The sequence below is a fragment of the Zonotrichia albicollis genome, chromosome 17 (assembly GCF_047830755.1).
Source record: "Zonotrichia albicollis isolate bZonAlb1 chromosome 17, bZonAlb1.hap1, whole genome shotgun sequence".
Classification (NCBI taxonomy): Eukaryota; Metazoa; Chordata; class Aves; order Passeriformes; family Passerellidae; genus Zonotrichia; species Zonotrichia albicollis.
In genome coordinates this window covers 9758854-9775041 of record NC_133835.1, presented here as the reverse complement: position 1 = coordinate 9775041, position 16188 = coordinate 9758854, and the positions used below count along the sequence as shown (strand labels likewise).

The 16188-nt window shown below is 47.0% G+C and overlaps 1 protein-coding gene across 1 annotated transcript in view; it reads right to left on the bottom strand.

Moving 5' to 3' along the window:
• The window catches only part of LOC102074418 (peroxidasin homolog), a 41887-nt gene that overhangs the window by 15752 nt on the left and 9947 nt on the right, over positions 1-16188 (bottom strand). The window contains exons 3-9 of the mRNA XM_005489118.4: positions 10181-10252; positions 9865-9936; positions 7455-7526; positions 5868-5939; positions 4152-4321; positions 2024-2141; positions 343-512 (exon numbers count right to left, since the gene is read on the bottom strand). Of these exons, the coding sequence (XP_005489175.3) occupies positions 343-512; positions 2024-2141; positions 4152-4321; positions 5868-5939; positions 7455-7526; positions 9865-9936; positions 10181-10252 (746 nt within the window). The remainder of the gene's footprint in view (positions 1-342; positions 513-2023; positions 2142-4151; positions 4322-5867; positions 5940-7454; positions 7527-9864; positions 9937-10180; positions 10253-16188) is intronic.

Below are 16188 nucleotides of genomic sequence, written 5' to 3'. Positions count from 1 at the left end.
ACTCTGAGCAATGCCCCCAGCATCTTCCTACACCTCCTCACACCCACTCACCCAGTGCTGGAGCATCCTCATGCCCATGTCGCCTTCACCCTGGAGAAGAATTCAGAATTCATCCCAGACTTCAAACTCCCTCCCCAGTCCCAATTACCTTCAATCCCTAAGTTCCCCTTTTCCAACTCCATTGGGAACCCCTTAAGCTCAGGCTTTGCTTGCCTGCCTCCACTCTCTCCCCCAGCACACCAAGAACACCTTGGCACGTACAAAGCTGGGACTGACTCTGATTCAGCTCCATTCCCATCCCCAAGCCCCCAGGTCGTAAAGGGGTACACAAAGCTCAATTACATGGGGTGCCAAAATAGCGCAGCACGACCTCCTGTGTCTTGACCTCCCCAGCAATGTTCTTGGCCATGCACTGGTAGACGCCCTTGTCTGACTCCTTGGTGTTCTGGATCATCAAGGTCCCATCTTGCAGCAGGTTCAGGCGGTTGTCATCTTTCATGTCAATCTTATTACTGAAAAACAACCACAAACAGGCAAAATCTGAAAGGAATAAAGACTGGTGGTCCCCCTTCCGGGGGGATTTGGGGGCTTTGCATTGCAATAGGTTGGCGTTTCTTGGAGCTATTCTGAAACTTCATGAAATTTGCAGCAAGAGTTCTGACTCACAGTGCTGAAGTGCAACTCCAGCTCTGATTTGCTCCCTGGGTGAGCTGCTTTTTTTCTCCCCACTGATTACACAGGACATTTACAGCCCATCAGGAGAGCACTCTGTTCCCATGTCACAGCATTGCTGCCATTGTCAGGACATCCTGGCCCAGAATGCCTGTTCCCCTTACTCACTAAGTGCAAATTTAACAATGAATTAATATTGTTCTTGCGTGCAGCCATTGCTATTCAAGCTCCAGACTCAAAGGCCTGAGAGGAGCAAAAAGCTCTTCGAAGTCACCATGGGACCCCAACACGGCTTGGACTCCAACCCAGCCCGAGAGCTGTGAAACATCTTCCTTTTCTCTGCAGTGACCTGTGGCTCCTGGATCCCAGCCCGTGGCAGAAGGTCCCAGTGCTGCATCCCATTTGTCCCAGCACGAAGGAATCTTGGATGGCTGCAGATGATGGAAAGGGAAGAAGGGACCTCTCTCCCCCCAGGACAAAGGCTGAACCCACTATGCAATCTAATCTGCTTGCTGGGCATTTATTTAATTCCCCTGGTGTCTCCTCTCTCCAGCCCTATCTCGTTTGTTGAGCATTTATTATCATTATCCTTCTCACAATGCTGTCTTTGGGAGCCTGCCAGCATTTCCCTAACAAAACCTTCCTTCCAAAGGCACTTAACTCAGCCATAAACTTTTGCTCTGGGCTGAAACTCTGCCTGGTGGGGGGATTTGCTAAAGAAGCACACATTGATCATTTTTATTAATAACCAAGCCCTGCTCAGGCTTCACCAGACAAGAAGCTCATAAAGCAGCAAGGCAGCTTCACTTCCACAGTGGGCAGAGAATATTTTATTGTGCAGCATTTCCCAGAACACTCTGGCATCTAGCACATAACCTATACAAGAATTTGCAGATTCTGTCCTTCAGTGGAGCACAGCAATTTTTCTCTTTGGAAAGAAACCTCATACCTAGCACAACCAGCCTTTAGTGAGAAGCATCTCAGCAGTTAACAAATGGCAAGCATGGTGGCTGAGAGGAACATGAAACTCTAATTTTATTTTTTTCCTGATCAAAAGACAACTGCTTTCAGCCTGCAGAGTATGTTTACAGGAAAGTTATAAGCTCTTGGAATCCATTACAAAAGCAGATGAAATATTTCAAATGCAGATGAAAACACCACTTGGATTACGTGGTCACCAGAGAATGCTGTTAAAAGGAAGGTAAATATAACTCATGAAATAACCATTTCTTTTTTTCTTCTTATTTTTTTTTAATGTTGTGTGAAACAACTTTTGCAATTACAGGCAGGCACTGAAGAGCTCAGTGCGTGTAAACCTTTGCCACCCCAGGGTTCCTTGAATGTGACTTACTTGTTGTGCAGCCAGATGATGGCAGGCTTTGGGTTTCCTTCTGCCCTGCAGGTGAAATAAACTGTGTTTCCCAGGAGCACATCCACGTCCTGGGGCTCTGAGGTTATTCGAGGCCTCTCTGCAAAACACAATTTGAACACAACCCAGTCCAAAGCAGCACAAAAATTCAGCCCAGCTGGGGTGTGGTGGGGCACACAACACCCATTCTGCAGTGCCCCAAGGAACAGGCACAGCCTCAGGCACAGCAGCATCCACTCAGAATCCCAAAATTCACTAACACCTGAAAATATCATGAAGGAATAGCACCTGTAAAGGCCCTGGGGAATTGCTGCTGCTCCTGTTCCCAGCAGCTGGGCAGTGGATGAGTTCCCACAGCCCTGACTGTACACATCTCCTTCATTACAGAGCTGGTCCCTGCCTCCCCCCAAAGAAACAAAGTCAGTAGCATCCTCACTTGGGTTGTTTTTCTGCCCTTGGCAGCCTGCAGCTTTCTGCTCCACCTGAGCACAGAGCCAGCTCCCTGCAAACCAAACCACTTCCTTCCCAACAGGATTTCATTCATTATGGCCCTAATTCATCATCTTGTCCCTATCCAGCCAAGCCTTTCACTGTGTTCTTCACTTTGAATACACTCAAGCACCAAGCAAGTTAAACATTGAAAGGATGTGCTAAAACAGGGAGGAATTTATGGACAAGCCTGGAGCGCTTGATCTTGATTCAAAAAGCCATTCCATTTCACAATCTGCATGTTCACCAGTGATCCACTAAAACCAGCTGGATTATTGCTAAAATTGAGAACCTGTCACCTCCTCCAATGGAAGGTCAGTGTCCTCACTCCTCATACCACAAATTAATGGCTCAGAAAAAATCCCCAAAGGCAAAGCCAGCACAGCCCAAACCCAGCACAGCCCAAACCCAGCTCAGCCCCACAGTACAAAACACTGACCCAGGGCAGATTTGCCCCTGTGGCTCACAGCTGCTCAAAGCCATGGGTTAATGGTACCAGCAGCTTTCAGACTGACTCGAGTATCAGCCACCTGCATGGGTAGAGCTCTGTGCTGAACTCTGTATCATTTGTCTTCCCAGCTGGCACACCACCAGGGTGAAAGCCAAATGCCAGCAAAATCTTCCCACCAGGTGCTCTGGTAATTTGACAGACACCCACTGTGTTTCCATGCCTAAACCAGAACAAATTTGCACTAACAGCTGTACTGTGGCACTGGAAGTGTGTTGGGGACAGCATGCTGTGTGGCACAGCCACTCCATGTGTCCCCAGCTGTTTTCCCTAGGCCCTTCCTATCCCCCCTCCCCTGAGGTCACAGACCTGTTTGTGCCAACTCAACTCTTTCCATGGCTGTGCCCTAAATTAATCTGTGAAATGGTCAAATTAAAAAAAAATAATGAAATCATAAGAGAAAAGCTGGATTCAATGGAGAGCTCTTCAAAATCCAGCTGATCTCACACATTTGGCTCACAGCAGGACCATGCACAGCTGGGCTGGCATATCCAGGGGGGATGCTAACAGCCAGCCCACGTGGGTGGGAATTTCTCAAACTGACTCTGCCAGCAGCAGAGCACCATGGAACTACAGCCAGTGTTTGTACCAACCTCAACTTAAAAATCAGAGCTTTGTCTCACCTCCACTTAAAAGTCAGAGATTTGTCTTTTTCTATATGAAATAACTAATTTTAAGATTTTTTCAGATTTAAAACTCTAAGTTTAAAGAATAACAGGCTAACAAAATCCAACAGTTACTCCACAGTCAAACGCAACATTCAGCTCCCTATCTACGATGCTCTCCCTCAGGTTTCCAGTTGTGTTTCCTGCCATTGCAGCTCTCCCAGTGTTCGCCTTCTGTTCAGCCTAAGGTGGGGTATTTCCTGGTGCAGCAGATCCTTTACCAGCCCTACTCTGTGCAAAAAGCCAAGCCAACATCCAGCAGCCAAAGCAGAGCTGCCTCCAACACCCCTGGGAATATCAGCTTCCTCCTGCAGCCCCACTGGGATTTCCCCATTCCAGCAGTGAAGGAGGGAGAAACCAGGATGCCAGCAGAGGGGAGAGGGAGGCAAAGGGCAGGAGGGAGGAACTGCCAGCCCAAAGCACAGCTCAGGGCTGTGATCTGGCTCACCACAGTTGAACTCCTGGGCGGTCAGGGTGGCGATGGAGCGGCCGTGCAGGTCCCGCGGAGCCTCGCAGGTGGCGGCGCTCTGGATGCTGCCCTGCTCCGCGTGCTGCTTCAGCAGCTCTGCCAGCCACAGCAGCTCACAGTCACACACCAGGGAGTTGGAGTCCAGCCTCCTGCAACAGCAAAAAGGCAGCTCGATGAGTGCCCAGGCTACAGCTGCTGGGCTGCCTGCTTCTCCAGGGGACACAGCCCTCCAGGGTCACCTGGGTGGTTTGCCCTGCATTTGGTTACATCCCAAGTGAAAATCTGAGATATTTCATATGATGGTTAGCTAGGATGCTTGACCAATACTAGAAACTATTCCAGTTCCAAATAGAAATTATTCAGTTAAACTGGATTATGCAGTTTTGGGATACTTGAGACACTGAAATGTTGGGGTTTATCCTGGGATGGAGATTTCAACTTTTACTGAATTCTGTAAGAACTGCCTCTGTTACAGCTTTTCTCTTTCATCTCCAACCCCCTCCCCCCATTTATTTATGTGTGGATGGGATCAGACCCTTCCTGTAACCAGCTGTGAGGAGTTGCAGCATTTCTGCACCACTGGAAGAACTTTTATTACTGCAACACAAGCCTGAACCACAGCAAATGGAGGTCCAGTGACCTCGCAGTGCCCCCACAGCCTCTTCCCTGCACTGACCTCATTCCTACAAGCAGTGCTATCCAGGAGGATAAATGAGGACTACAGGGGGATTCGTTTGTGCCTCCTTCCCCACTGACAGTTTTACAGTCAATGGGTCTGAGCCATTGTCATGATTTTCAAAACCAGGACAGCCATCCAAAAACAAAATACAAAAAAAAAAAAAAAAGCGCCTAAACAAACAAACAAGCAAAAAAAGAAGAAAAATCTAACACTTTCAGGGTCACATATTTGAGAATGTGAGATTTCACACAGGGTCATGACCGAGTATTTTATAGATATCCCATCTTTTTCTCTGGCACCTACAGACAGCATTTCACAAGATATTCCCTGTTAAAGAGAAGTGAAGCATTTTACCTGCTTGCAGAAAACACTGAGAGCAGCAGTGAGAAATACATTACTTTATTGTACTTGAAAATCATGGCAGAACACCAAAATTCCTTTACCTTTTGAATTTATTTTTTTCCTCCCAAACACGTCATAGAACTTATTCCCAGAGATCATAAAACCAAAGCAAGAAAGAAGTAAGCTTAAGAGACAGACAGGTTATGTGGGAATGGCACTCTGGGGAATTCCTGCATGGAAAGGGAATCATGCCCCTTGGCACTCCTCTGACTAATTTCTATCTAGAAAACAAGTATTTTCTTTTATGACTATGATTTTTCTAACCATGCTAGATACTGATCTACAAACATGTTCAAGGTCATATCCATGACCTGGACTTTCTACATTTTTCAAGGATGTTTTATGGGTTCAAAACCTTGTGAAGACTTTCCAGGAACGTTCATTCCTGTGGTATTATTAAGCTGTAAGCTGATTATAATTAGACACTAGCATAAAGAAACTTCTAACTGCTTAAATAAGCTTTCAGGTCCAATCAAAACTGTTTTATAAACTAAGCAGTGGCCTTAGAAGTGCAACAACTAAAAGCTTTGCCAACCAGGCACATTCTTCCTCAGGTCCTGCCCATCTGATTGAAGATAAACAAGTCCTCTTTGCAGGCAATATTTTTTACTTACAGCCGTTTGAGGGATTCCAGTTGAGAGAATGTCCCTGGATGAATCCTGGAAATCTTGTTGTTGTGCAAGAATCTGCAGTGGGAGAAGTCATGCCAGAACATTATTCAGTATTTGCACCGTGAGGATGATAACACCCCAGGTCACAACTCAGTTTCAATGCAAAGGCCACTCATCCAAACGGAGCTCAGTGTTTAAATTCCATGTTTGTTTCCATGAGCTGGAGGGATTTCATCCCTTGGTGGGTGTGATGTAACCTGCCAAAGGCGAGAGCGGGCGTGGGCTGGAAACGGTGACTCAGGATGGGATGGAACAGGTTGGAACTGGACCCTTCCAGTCTCTCTGCACAGGGAGGAGAAAGGGCACAAAATCCCCTCAGACTGGACCCACCCTCTGTTTTCTGGGCCTGGGTCAGCTCCAGTTTAGAAGGGACCTTTTCCTTCCCCTTCCCCTGTGGAGATGATGTGATAATTACACAAGGGCAGCCATTGGTGTTAGGCAACTCCTGCATTGGACTCCATGTAGTTATTAGCCCAAATCCATGAGCAAATCCAATTCAGACAACAGCCACCTAAACTGGGCTTATGTCTGAACAAAACTGAGGCAAATTCTCACTTCCAGAATCTTAGCACACACATAAATCTCTCCAGTTGTTAGGGAGAAACCCTGATTGCACTAAAATGCAAATATTAGTGGAGACCAAGAGGGGATCATTAACTCCCCATTCCCATAACGGTGGAGGAATTTACTGGTGTTGGTTACATCTAAAACTCATGAGAGACCATTGATAAAAGAGATGAAGCAATTTTAGTAGGTGGTGGAACAGGAGAGCACACAAAAGCAGCACAGCTAGAGTGCAAATGTCTGCACACACACGTGTGCACCAGGGTCCAGCCTGGTTGCCCAGCTTGGAGGCTGAAAAACCTTCCTTTAAAATTTAAATCCAGAATTTTTATTGGATCCAATACAGTGACTGAGATCAGCCATGCACTGATCCAGGTCTGAATTTTCCTAAGGGTGTGGGATCCCACAGTTTTATTTCTTTGGCATGTATGGATATAAGGCACATTTCCACACAGCCCAGGAAAGTCTGCTGGTTTCTCCATGGAGTGGGAACCACACAAGGACTGTTGTGCTGGTGGCTCCATTACTGCTAGAAGCAATCCTGGGGAGCAGGAGACTCCATTTCCTTACTTCTCTCAAGAAGGATGTGGTGTGTTTTTCCTGTTATACTTTCTTCTGACTTTATCCCTTTTCCACCCCCTTTTTTTAGCTCACTCTGCCCAACAGTGACTAATGTTGCTGACCTTATGCTCAGAGTAAAATTTCACTTGGCTTGACCAGCTGTAGGACTTTCTGCAGATTTACTCCTATTTAGATGGAAACCTGAACATTACATAAAATGGGAAATTCCCTTAACATCCTCCATACCCTCCCCCTCAGGAATTATGTAAAATCTTTCTTTAAAGAAGTTTCTTTTTGCATTTTGGAGACCACACTCTATGCTAGCAAAACTGCTACACTAAATAAAGGGGGTTTTCCCCTTCTCCTCACCCTTTTGGTCCCAATAAATATCCCATTTTTACTCACAGCCTTTCAAGTTTAGGCAGGTCACTAAAAGTCTCCAGCTCCAGACTTTCCAGGTTGTTGAAATGCAGGTACCTGTGACACAGAAATCACACAGAGATTGAATTTGAGACAGAAGATCTTTCCAGATCAACCACCAGTGCCCCCCAGCTGGTCACCACTCATCTCAGGGCAGGTGTGGAGAAGCCAGAATCCATGTTAGTGTCCCCAGTTTCCACATGCATACACAGTAGCCAACATGGCTTTTCTGCTAATACAGACTAATATTTTTAGTTCCGCTAAAATCCAAAGTGTGACCTGCCACTCCAGAGGCCAAGGGGACCTCCTGCCCATCCCAGGTCACCCCTTGCCATCAAGAAAAGAAGCATGGTGCCTGCAGAGGAACTCACCACAATACCTGAGCCTCCCTACTGCCATGAGCTGTTACATTCACCAGCACAACTGACACATTCCTGATCTTTAGATGGATTTTTTACAGTCCCCAAATTGCCTAAACTATTCCCCTTTATTTTACACAGGCATAGATTTCACAGCAGACACAGATTAATCACAGATCTACAAATACTCATTCTGCTATTGTAGCTGACTGCATTGAGAAATAATTGCCTAAGCCTCCACATGGCTGCTTGATTTGTAATGGAAAGATTCATGATAAATGGTGCAGTATCAGAGAGGGTGACTCAGATTCTGCACTGGAGGGTCACAGTGGGGAGGACAGGGACGTGCTCCAATCGCTCTCAGATGCCTGCTGAGATTGCTTTGGACCTGGAGGAAAGCATCTGATCCTGTCCATCACTTGGGTTACACTTTTTCTTGAAAAGCTGGCTTGTGGGGACAGGAAAATGGGGTAGGATTTGAGCAAAGCTATTTCTTCTGGAGTCAAGCCTGCCTTGATTGAAAACAGATGGGACTTTCAGCGGGTTGTTTGTTGGTTTTGTGGGTTTGTTGGTTTTGGTTTTTTTGTTTTATTTGTGACATCAAGTCTGGAACACTCACTGCTGAAATATCCCTGTGGGCAGCATCAGCTCTCTAAGCTCAGCTGAGAGCCAGTTTCAGCTTCCTAAATTTTCTCCCAGGCATCCTTGCTGAGTTGGCTGATGAAAAACCACATTGTACGCAAGCTTGGTGGCACACCTATTGCTAGGATTGCCTGAAACTTCCAATTATACTCTGTCCTCTTGTGCTGTCAACCTAGAGAACAAGCTGGATCTTATTCCTTTTACAGCAAAGTTCTTGGTCACATTCCAGCCCTATAAATGCTGCAGCTGGGAACAATTCGGGAATTAGACCAGTTTCACCTTTGGTCCCTGCTCTCCAATGATACAAGCAATTCCTGTATTTCAATTATTTAGGGAGAACAAATCATTAGGAAGGAGTTGTTCCCTGTGAGGGTGGAGGGTGTCCAGAGAAGCTGTGGCTGCCCCATCCCTGGATGTGTCCAAGAGGTTGGATGGGGCTGGGAGCAACCTGGGATAGTGGAAGGTGTCCCTGCCCATGGCAGGGCATTGGAATGAAATGAGCTCCAAGATCCCTTCCAAGCCAAACCATTCCACATATCTGTGATTCAAATATCTAAGCTCACACTCTCTCCACCAGTCCCAATTAAGAAAAATCCAGACCCAGATTAGGAAGGCACTTCAGAAGAGTCAGACCTCAGTCTTCCCATCTCACCTCGAGAGTGGTGCACTAAGAGTCAAAAACCAAAACTTCTTTGTATAAACAGCAGAGTTTTGCCCTAGACAGAAAGGGAGCAAATGGGGACTGTTGGAGTGATGGACTCCAGCTGCCAGGAGAGCACACGAGGCTCCCTCCAGCCCAGACTCAGCACAGAGTGCCACGCAGCTCAAGGGAAGGTCATGACTGTGTTTGTTTGGATCCTTCATCTTCCCCCACTGCAATTTCCAGATGCTTTGCAGCATGGGAGCACCACCACCCTGGTAGCTCCCAGGGATACTTGGCAGCCCCAGCTCCCAGTTTGTACTGCATCCACTCATTTCCAGCAGAGCTCTGGATGAGAGAGAAAATCAATCAGCACCCTCAATTTAAGTAAAGGACCAGATCTGTCTCTCTGCTTAAAGAATCCCCAGACACAAACCCAGCAGAACATTCTGCTCCCAGCCCTCTCTCCTCCTTCATAAGGTCCTTGGAAATAAAGGCCATCAGAAGCACAGCTGGGTTCTTCTATGCTCCAGAGATTTGGGTGCAGGAGAAGACACATAGAACACCAGCAGGAAGAGAACTCAGCACTAACTAACCAAAACCAATACCCAGAACAGCTGGTTTGAAATGAACCCAGTGTAGTCTGGTGATCTGGATGAGAAAAGAGCAGCAGCTCCATCCTACCCCTTGCTAAGTGCCTGCTGCTCTCCAAGCCTGGCAGCACAGCATGCAAACAAGGCTTATCTGTACTTACAGCTGCTCCAGGGAATGCAGCCCATGGAAGGCATGTTGCTGGATGCTCTGGATTTCATTTTTATACAGGTAGCTTTCAAAAGGAGAGGAAGGAAACAGCATTAGGGGAACTGATGAGCAGTTGTGTTCTAAAAAAGTCACAGGAAACAGCAATGACCCTCAACCCAAAGCAGAATTTGCTGCCTGGATCCAAGGGCAATGTTTTATACCTCTGACACTCAACTCCAAACACACACAGTACATCCTTGACTGGCAAATATTAAAAGTGGGTTGCTAGATTTTGAAGAGGTCAAGAAATTACTGAGCCACCAACTCACAGGTATTTCAGGTTCTCCAGATCTTCAAAGGATCTTCTCACGATTTGTTTTATCTGGTTGTTGTTCAGCAGCCTGTTTAAATCAAGAAAGAAAAACACAGCTGGTGAAATCAGCACATGTGAGATTTGTGGCCTTTCTGTTCTTGGATGCCCACTGAAAAATTCTGAGCCTAGGTGTCACAGAATTAAAGATTTAATGGGGTTGGCAAGTCAGGGTTTGGGTCCTCACACCAGCCCAGGCAGTGAGAATGTTCCTCACCCAGATGTGCCACTTACAATATTGCAGTGTTCAAAGTATTTTCCTTACCTTTTGACACAGTTTTCTTCCCAAAGTGACAAATTCATCCAGGAAAGGGATGAGGGGATGGGAGACAGGCAGAAAGAAGCAGTGGGGAGTAAGATATTAAATCATTGCTGCCACTCTTGTACAACCACAGTGGGTTTTGGAGGTGCCTGGTTGTATTCAACAAGTGAGCAGGGGAGTGCAGAGCCATTTTTTAGAAGTACAAATGCAGTTTAAAACACCAGCTCCCAGTGGAGTTATAGGAGCCACAAAATGCTAATAACTTTGCTCTAATCACTTTGTAATTGATAACTGATACAAATAAGAAATAAATTCAACGTTCACTCCTGAGGCTGCTCAGAGACAACCTCTCTCGATCTCAGGAGCTTTGTGCCAGATTTTAATCCAAAACCTCTGGGCCACGTGGCACTGGAGAGCTGTGTGACACTGGTGTGTGCAGTTGCCATGGCTGTGTGTGCAGCTGAAGGCTGGTGCCAGTGACCAGGAACAGCCCAGCTCTGCGAGAGCCACGCTGTGCAGCAGTGGAACCACAGAGCTGAGCCCTGCAGAGCTCTGCTGCAGCCCCTGCCAAGCCCAGCATTGAGAAAACACAATAAATCACTTATAAATAGCTCCCTAACACACAGAGTGAGCTGCTCCTCGTGGCTGCACTCCCACAGGTCCCTCGCTGTGGCTCTCACTGAGGTTCAGGTCTGGCAAAGCTCACAGCTGGTGAAGTTTTTCGTGCTGAACAGCCCAGAGCAAGGATTTCACCAGGCACCACTCATTTTTAAAATTCCTAAATGGAGCTGTGGGCAGAGGGGGATTCTGTGACTCTGTACTGCAAAAATTTCTTTTTCAGGTGTTGTAGGAAAAACAGCAATTTCTGTGCAAGCAGCCAGACCTTGCTGCACTGGGTCACATTAAATACATGTACTGGATGTGCATTTTACAAGCTGATGTTTGCCATAGCTCTGCTCCTCAGGAATAATCTGCCACCAGGCAGCAGGTGAGAAGACAGTTCAGCACTTTCCCAGCAGCAAAACCCAATCTTCTGCTTTTCTGGACAAAAAAAGAGCAGCCAAGCCTCTATCATTACAAGCCAAGGTCTTTTCCTGGTCAAAACCAGTTTGTGCAGGTAAAGGATGGAGAGAAAAGACAAAGAGATAGGGAGAAAGGGTAAAAAACTTGTGGGAAAAAGAACTTGTGGGAAAAGATGAAGGTGAAATCAAACACCTCAAGGATCACAGAAGTGATAGAAGAAGTCAGAAGCACACACACATGTGATGGCAGCTTCACAAGTTCTCTCCAGGCAGCTGATGCAGCTTTCCACCGGCTTGTTCTCAGGTGGAGAATTACACTGAGAGTCCGAAAAGGCAAGTGAGAAACTCAAGAGCAAACAACTTTGTACATCAGGCAACGAGTGAGGGGTTGAGAAAAACCTCATTGCCCTGGATTTGCCCATCCTGCCTGGACCAGGGGTGAGGGTGCCACTGCCAGGCTGCACAGCCCAGGACTGGGCTGAGGCAGAGGAGGCTGGAAAGCTCCTGCACAGCTGGAAGCAACAGCTCCACACACAGAGCTGAGGTCAAACAGCCCGGGCTCACTCCTAAGGATGCAAAAATGATGTCAAGTCCTTGGAACACACCATCCTGCTTTGACAGCCAGCTACGCTGAGTGGAAATACAGTCCCTGAGCATCTACCCAAAAGTTTATTTGATGACTGAACACCCCAGGGCTGGCAGTGCCTGCCTGAGGGCAGTGTGGGAGAGGGCTTTTGCCTATTTGCCCACAGGACAAAGACAGCCCAGGCACCAGCCCTGCTTCCCTCCCTGCCCCATCAGCTTCCATCTCTGGCCAGAGCAGGACCAGACACCTACTGCTCTGTTATCAGAGCCCTGGCCCCAGTTCTGAGCTACATTGCCATGGATGTGAGCAGCTGGCACACACCTGCATTGGCCATTTGCCTGCCAGGGGACAGGTGGCACTGACCAGGTGAGCAGGGTCACACCAACAGCCTGCACAGCCCCATGCAGCACCACAGTCTGCAGCCCTTTGCTCATTGTTGTCTTTAATGCTCAGGGTTCAGACCAGGACTGATCTCCACTGGGATTTCAAATTCCATCATGTTGTCTGGCTGTGTTTTGGGGCTATTTAAAAGCATTATCCCAGTCTGTTTTGTTGTCTTGGCTATTTTGTACAGTTCAAGGGAGTGTAATCACTGAGCCAGCCAAATAAGATGAATCCTGGAAGTTCAGATGGCAAGCAGCACACAGGGCTCTTATCTCATCGTCTGATACTTAAAAACTTGTTCATTGCCTGATTTAAGAATAAAAAGAGCATAGAAGAAGTCATCTCTGCTTCCTGTCTCAGGATTCCCCATTGTAATGGAAGCATAAGTCCTGGAAAACACTGGAAAGTGAGATAATGATGAAGTCCACAATAGCCCACTTATTCCAAACTGCTGCTTTCAGAGAATTCCACAGACAAGGCAGCACAGCTGGCTCCTAGAGAGAGTTTGGATGGTTCCTGCACAGCTGTCTGCTCCCTGACTCCTCTGCAATTCACCAGGCAGAGCAGTGTGCCAAATCCTGCCATGGCCTGGCTATTGTCCCAGCTGCCATCCACAGGAAAAATGCCCAAATTGCTGCTGCCCTTTGAGGGCTGAAAGCTGGGACCCACATCTGCTGGGAATAAATGGCAGGCAGAGGCTGGGAAGATAATTATCTCCCTCATTATCTTAACCACACCCTGTAGAAAACAGACCAAATTAAAAGTACCAGAAGCACATTTCCTGGCAATAGGATGGGGCATTCCCCTTCATGCCCCATGAACTGGACTCCACATGAGTAGGAGAACTCAATCACACAGGTTTTATTCCTGCCAAACTCTTCTGGGATGTTTGAGATATACAAGCACCATGAGATCTGGCCCAGATTCACCAAGAGAACATTTTACATTCAGTTTCCTCTAGATTTTATGTGTGACTGCCTCTCCTTTCTCCTTCCCCACCCTCTCTCTAGGTTTCCAGGCACAGGCTTAAGTTCCATTAAATGAGTGGTTTTCTGTTTTGAAGAATGTATTAAATGATGTGACAGGACAGAATTCAGACTCAAACCATGTTCTCTTTCCTCCTTTCATTTGACAGTCCACATGCTGCAGTCATTGTGACAAAACAGCTATTTTTTTCCTCACACCATTAATAGAAATCATCACATAGTGTATTTAGAGGGGGAGAAAAACTGAATTTTATGTTCAACCACACATTCCCCCTTGTTGACAGAATGATCTGGAATAGTTATTTCCCATATTTAAGGGAGGAACTTTTATTCTGAGATCCAGGCAGGCTCTGACATCCCCTTCTTGCTGGCAGGAGCACATTCTCTCAGGAGTTACTAGAGAGTAAAAGACAGAAACTCCACATTGCTGCTCTGTTCACTCTGAGACTCTTCACCAGCGGCACCTAAAAGCCTGCAGGACTCACCAGAAGTGTTTTACTGTCACCTGAGCAGAAAGAGAAACATGATGTGAGCAGTGGCAGGGCAAAGGGCCAGGCAGAGGCACAAGCAATGTGGTCTCCACAGAGTCCCTGTTCTCCAGGGTGCCTCAGGAATACCAAAATACACACTGGGGGTGTAAAGAAACTTTTGTCCCTGGCTTGGACACTTCTATGGGGGATGCTGGAGAGACCCAGGGAGCAGCAACCCTGTGAAAATACAGCAGGGAACCAAAGGGATTGACAGGGCAGCACTGACTCCCTGGGAAGTCAGGGCTGTCATCAGCCATCCCCACCCAGAAATGACCTAAAGGAGCAGAATCTGGGAAGCAGGGAGAGGCTGTGCCTCACCATGGGCTCACAGCATTTCCTCTCTCTCCCACAGCACCTGCTCTGAGCTAATGCTGGCTTCAGCCATGCAGCAAGCGATGGCAAACTGCAGCAGCACAGCTGTCCTGGAGCTGGGGATGGCATACAAGAGGGGTTTGCCTCACTCTCCCTGTTGTTTTTTTTTTTTTTTTTTTTTTTTTTGGTATCAAGGGGAAATATTAAAGAGTTTAAAAATACCCAGCACCATCAGCACAGACGGGAACAGAGCAGAGCCAGCAGGAGGGGACAAGGAAATCTTACAACTCTCTGAGATGTTCAGCCCAAGAGAACTTCTCCACTGGCACACAGGAAGTTTTCAGTGGTGCAGGATTTAGGATAACTGCTCATTCATTCCCTGTGGTGCTGCACCAGGAGTGCCCACAGTGATTGTGACTCCTCCACACACAAAGCTCCTGTTTTTAATGCTAAAGTAGTGCTCTGTGATTTATCAAATCTCCCACATCAGAACAAAGCAGAGGGAAGGGTCTGAGCTGTTGAACAGCCCCACTGGACATCCACACAGGCTCCTCCTTTGTCAGGCTCTCAACCCATCTCCCTGCATCCAACACAGGCTACAAAGGTTTCCTTTTCAGGGTGGTTTATAAACTGTCAAACTTGGACACAGAACAGCCATCCTGCCCTAAAGGAGATGGAGAACAGAAGCTTCACCAGAATCTGTTGCTCTTCCTCTGCCATTAGCTCTTTTAAAAACATTTATTTGCTTATGGAAGATTCATTTAAATTCAATGGCAGAAAGCTGCAAGCTCAGAGCTCTGCATGAGGAACCTGAGCTATTTTATCTTCCAAACTTCTCACTTCAAATTTTCTGGAAAATTTTCCCAGGAAGTCTCTCAGGGATTTTAAAGGATTTATTCTCTTTATCACTTGAAAAGCTATCTAAGGCCTCAGGCAAAATTTACCATCTAAGAAACACCAGCAAATTCTTCAGCTCTTGTCAGTTTTGATGTGGGAATTGGGCAAACCAAAGTTCCTGGAGAGAAATTTCCTTCAGGAGTGTGAGGTCCAATGTTCTCTCAGTCAGTTATCAAACTCCTCAGCTGTGGGAGTTTACTACAAGTGTGAGAATAACTGAGTGCTCCAATCTGCTGGCCAGATAAGGAAATACAACTAAGCATAAGAAGTACTATCTAAATGGAAAGGTTTCCTTGGCAAATCAGGTAGATTTTCAGAATCCAAATATTAAAATACAGTTTTGTTGGAGCAGTGTTTCACCTGGTCCAGTATTCCAGCTTGGACAATGGCCACAGGGCACTGTTTAGGGAAAGCAAGAGTGTCTGCCCACCATCTGTGAAAACAAACTGCTCTTTCTGCCCTGGCATCTCAAATCATGAGCTCAGGGATGCCAGGGGTGCATTCCTGCCTATTCCCTCTAATATCTGTTCATGACTTGCTGTCCTTGAGGTCTCAGTCCAGGAGACAGAAAGGAAGAAGAACTGGAGGAATTTGTGGAGCACAAACAGGTGCTAGAGAGAGTCAGGTCCTTCCCCTCAGCCAGGCTCTATCTGTACCTACTCTGCACAGAGTGGAGGAGTCAGAAGACAGAAGCAAAATCCTGCAGGGGTGAGAGACCTGCCCAGTCCAAGGAGCTGGCAGGGCAGGAACTGGGACCCTTACAGAGCTCAGCAGGTTGGGTGGAACCTCTGCCAGCATCCTCCTTTTCCCCAGGGCTCTGCTGAAGCTAGCCCGGTGGTCCTGGGAGCTGCTGCCAAACATCTGCCTGCAGCACACTGATCTGACATCATCTGGAACCCTCTGTTTCCTCACTCAGGAGAGCTCCAGGGGTGGAAGAGCAGGGCTGGAGATCAAGAGGCCTCAGCAGAGCTTGGTGATAAGAAAAAAC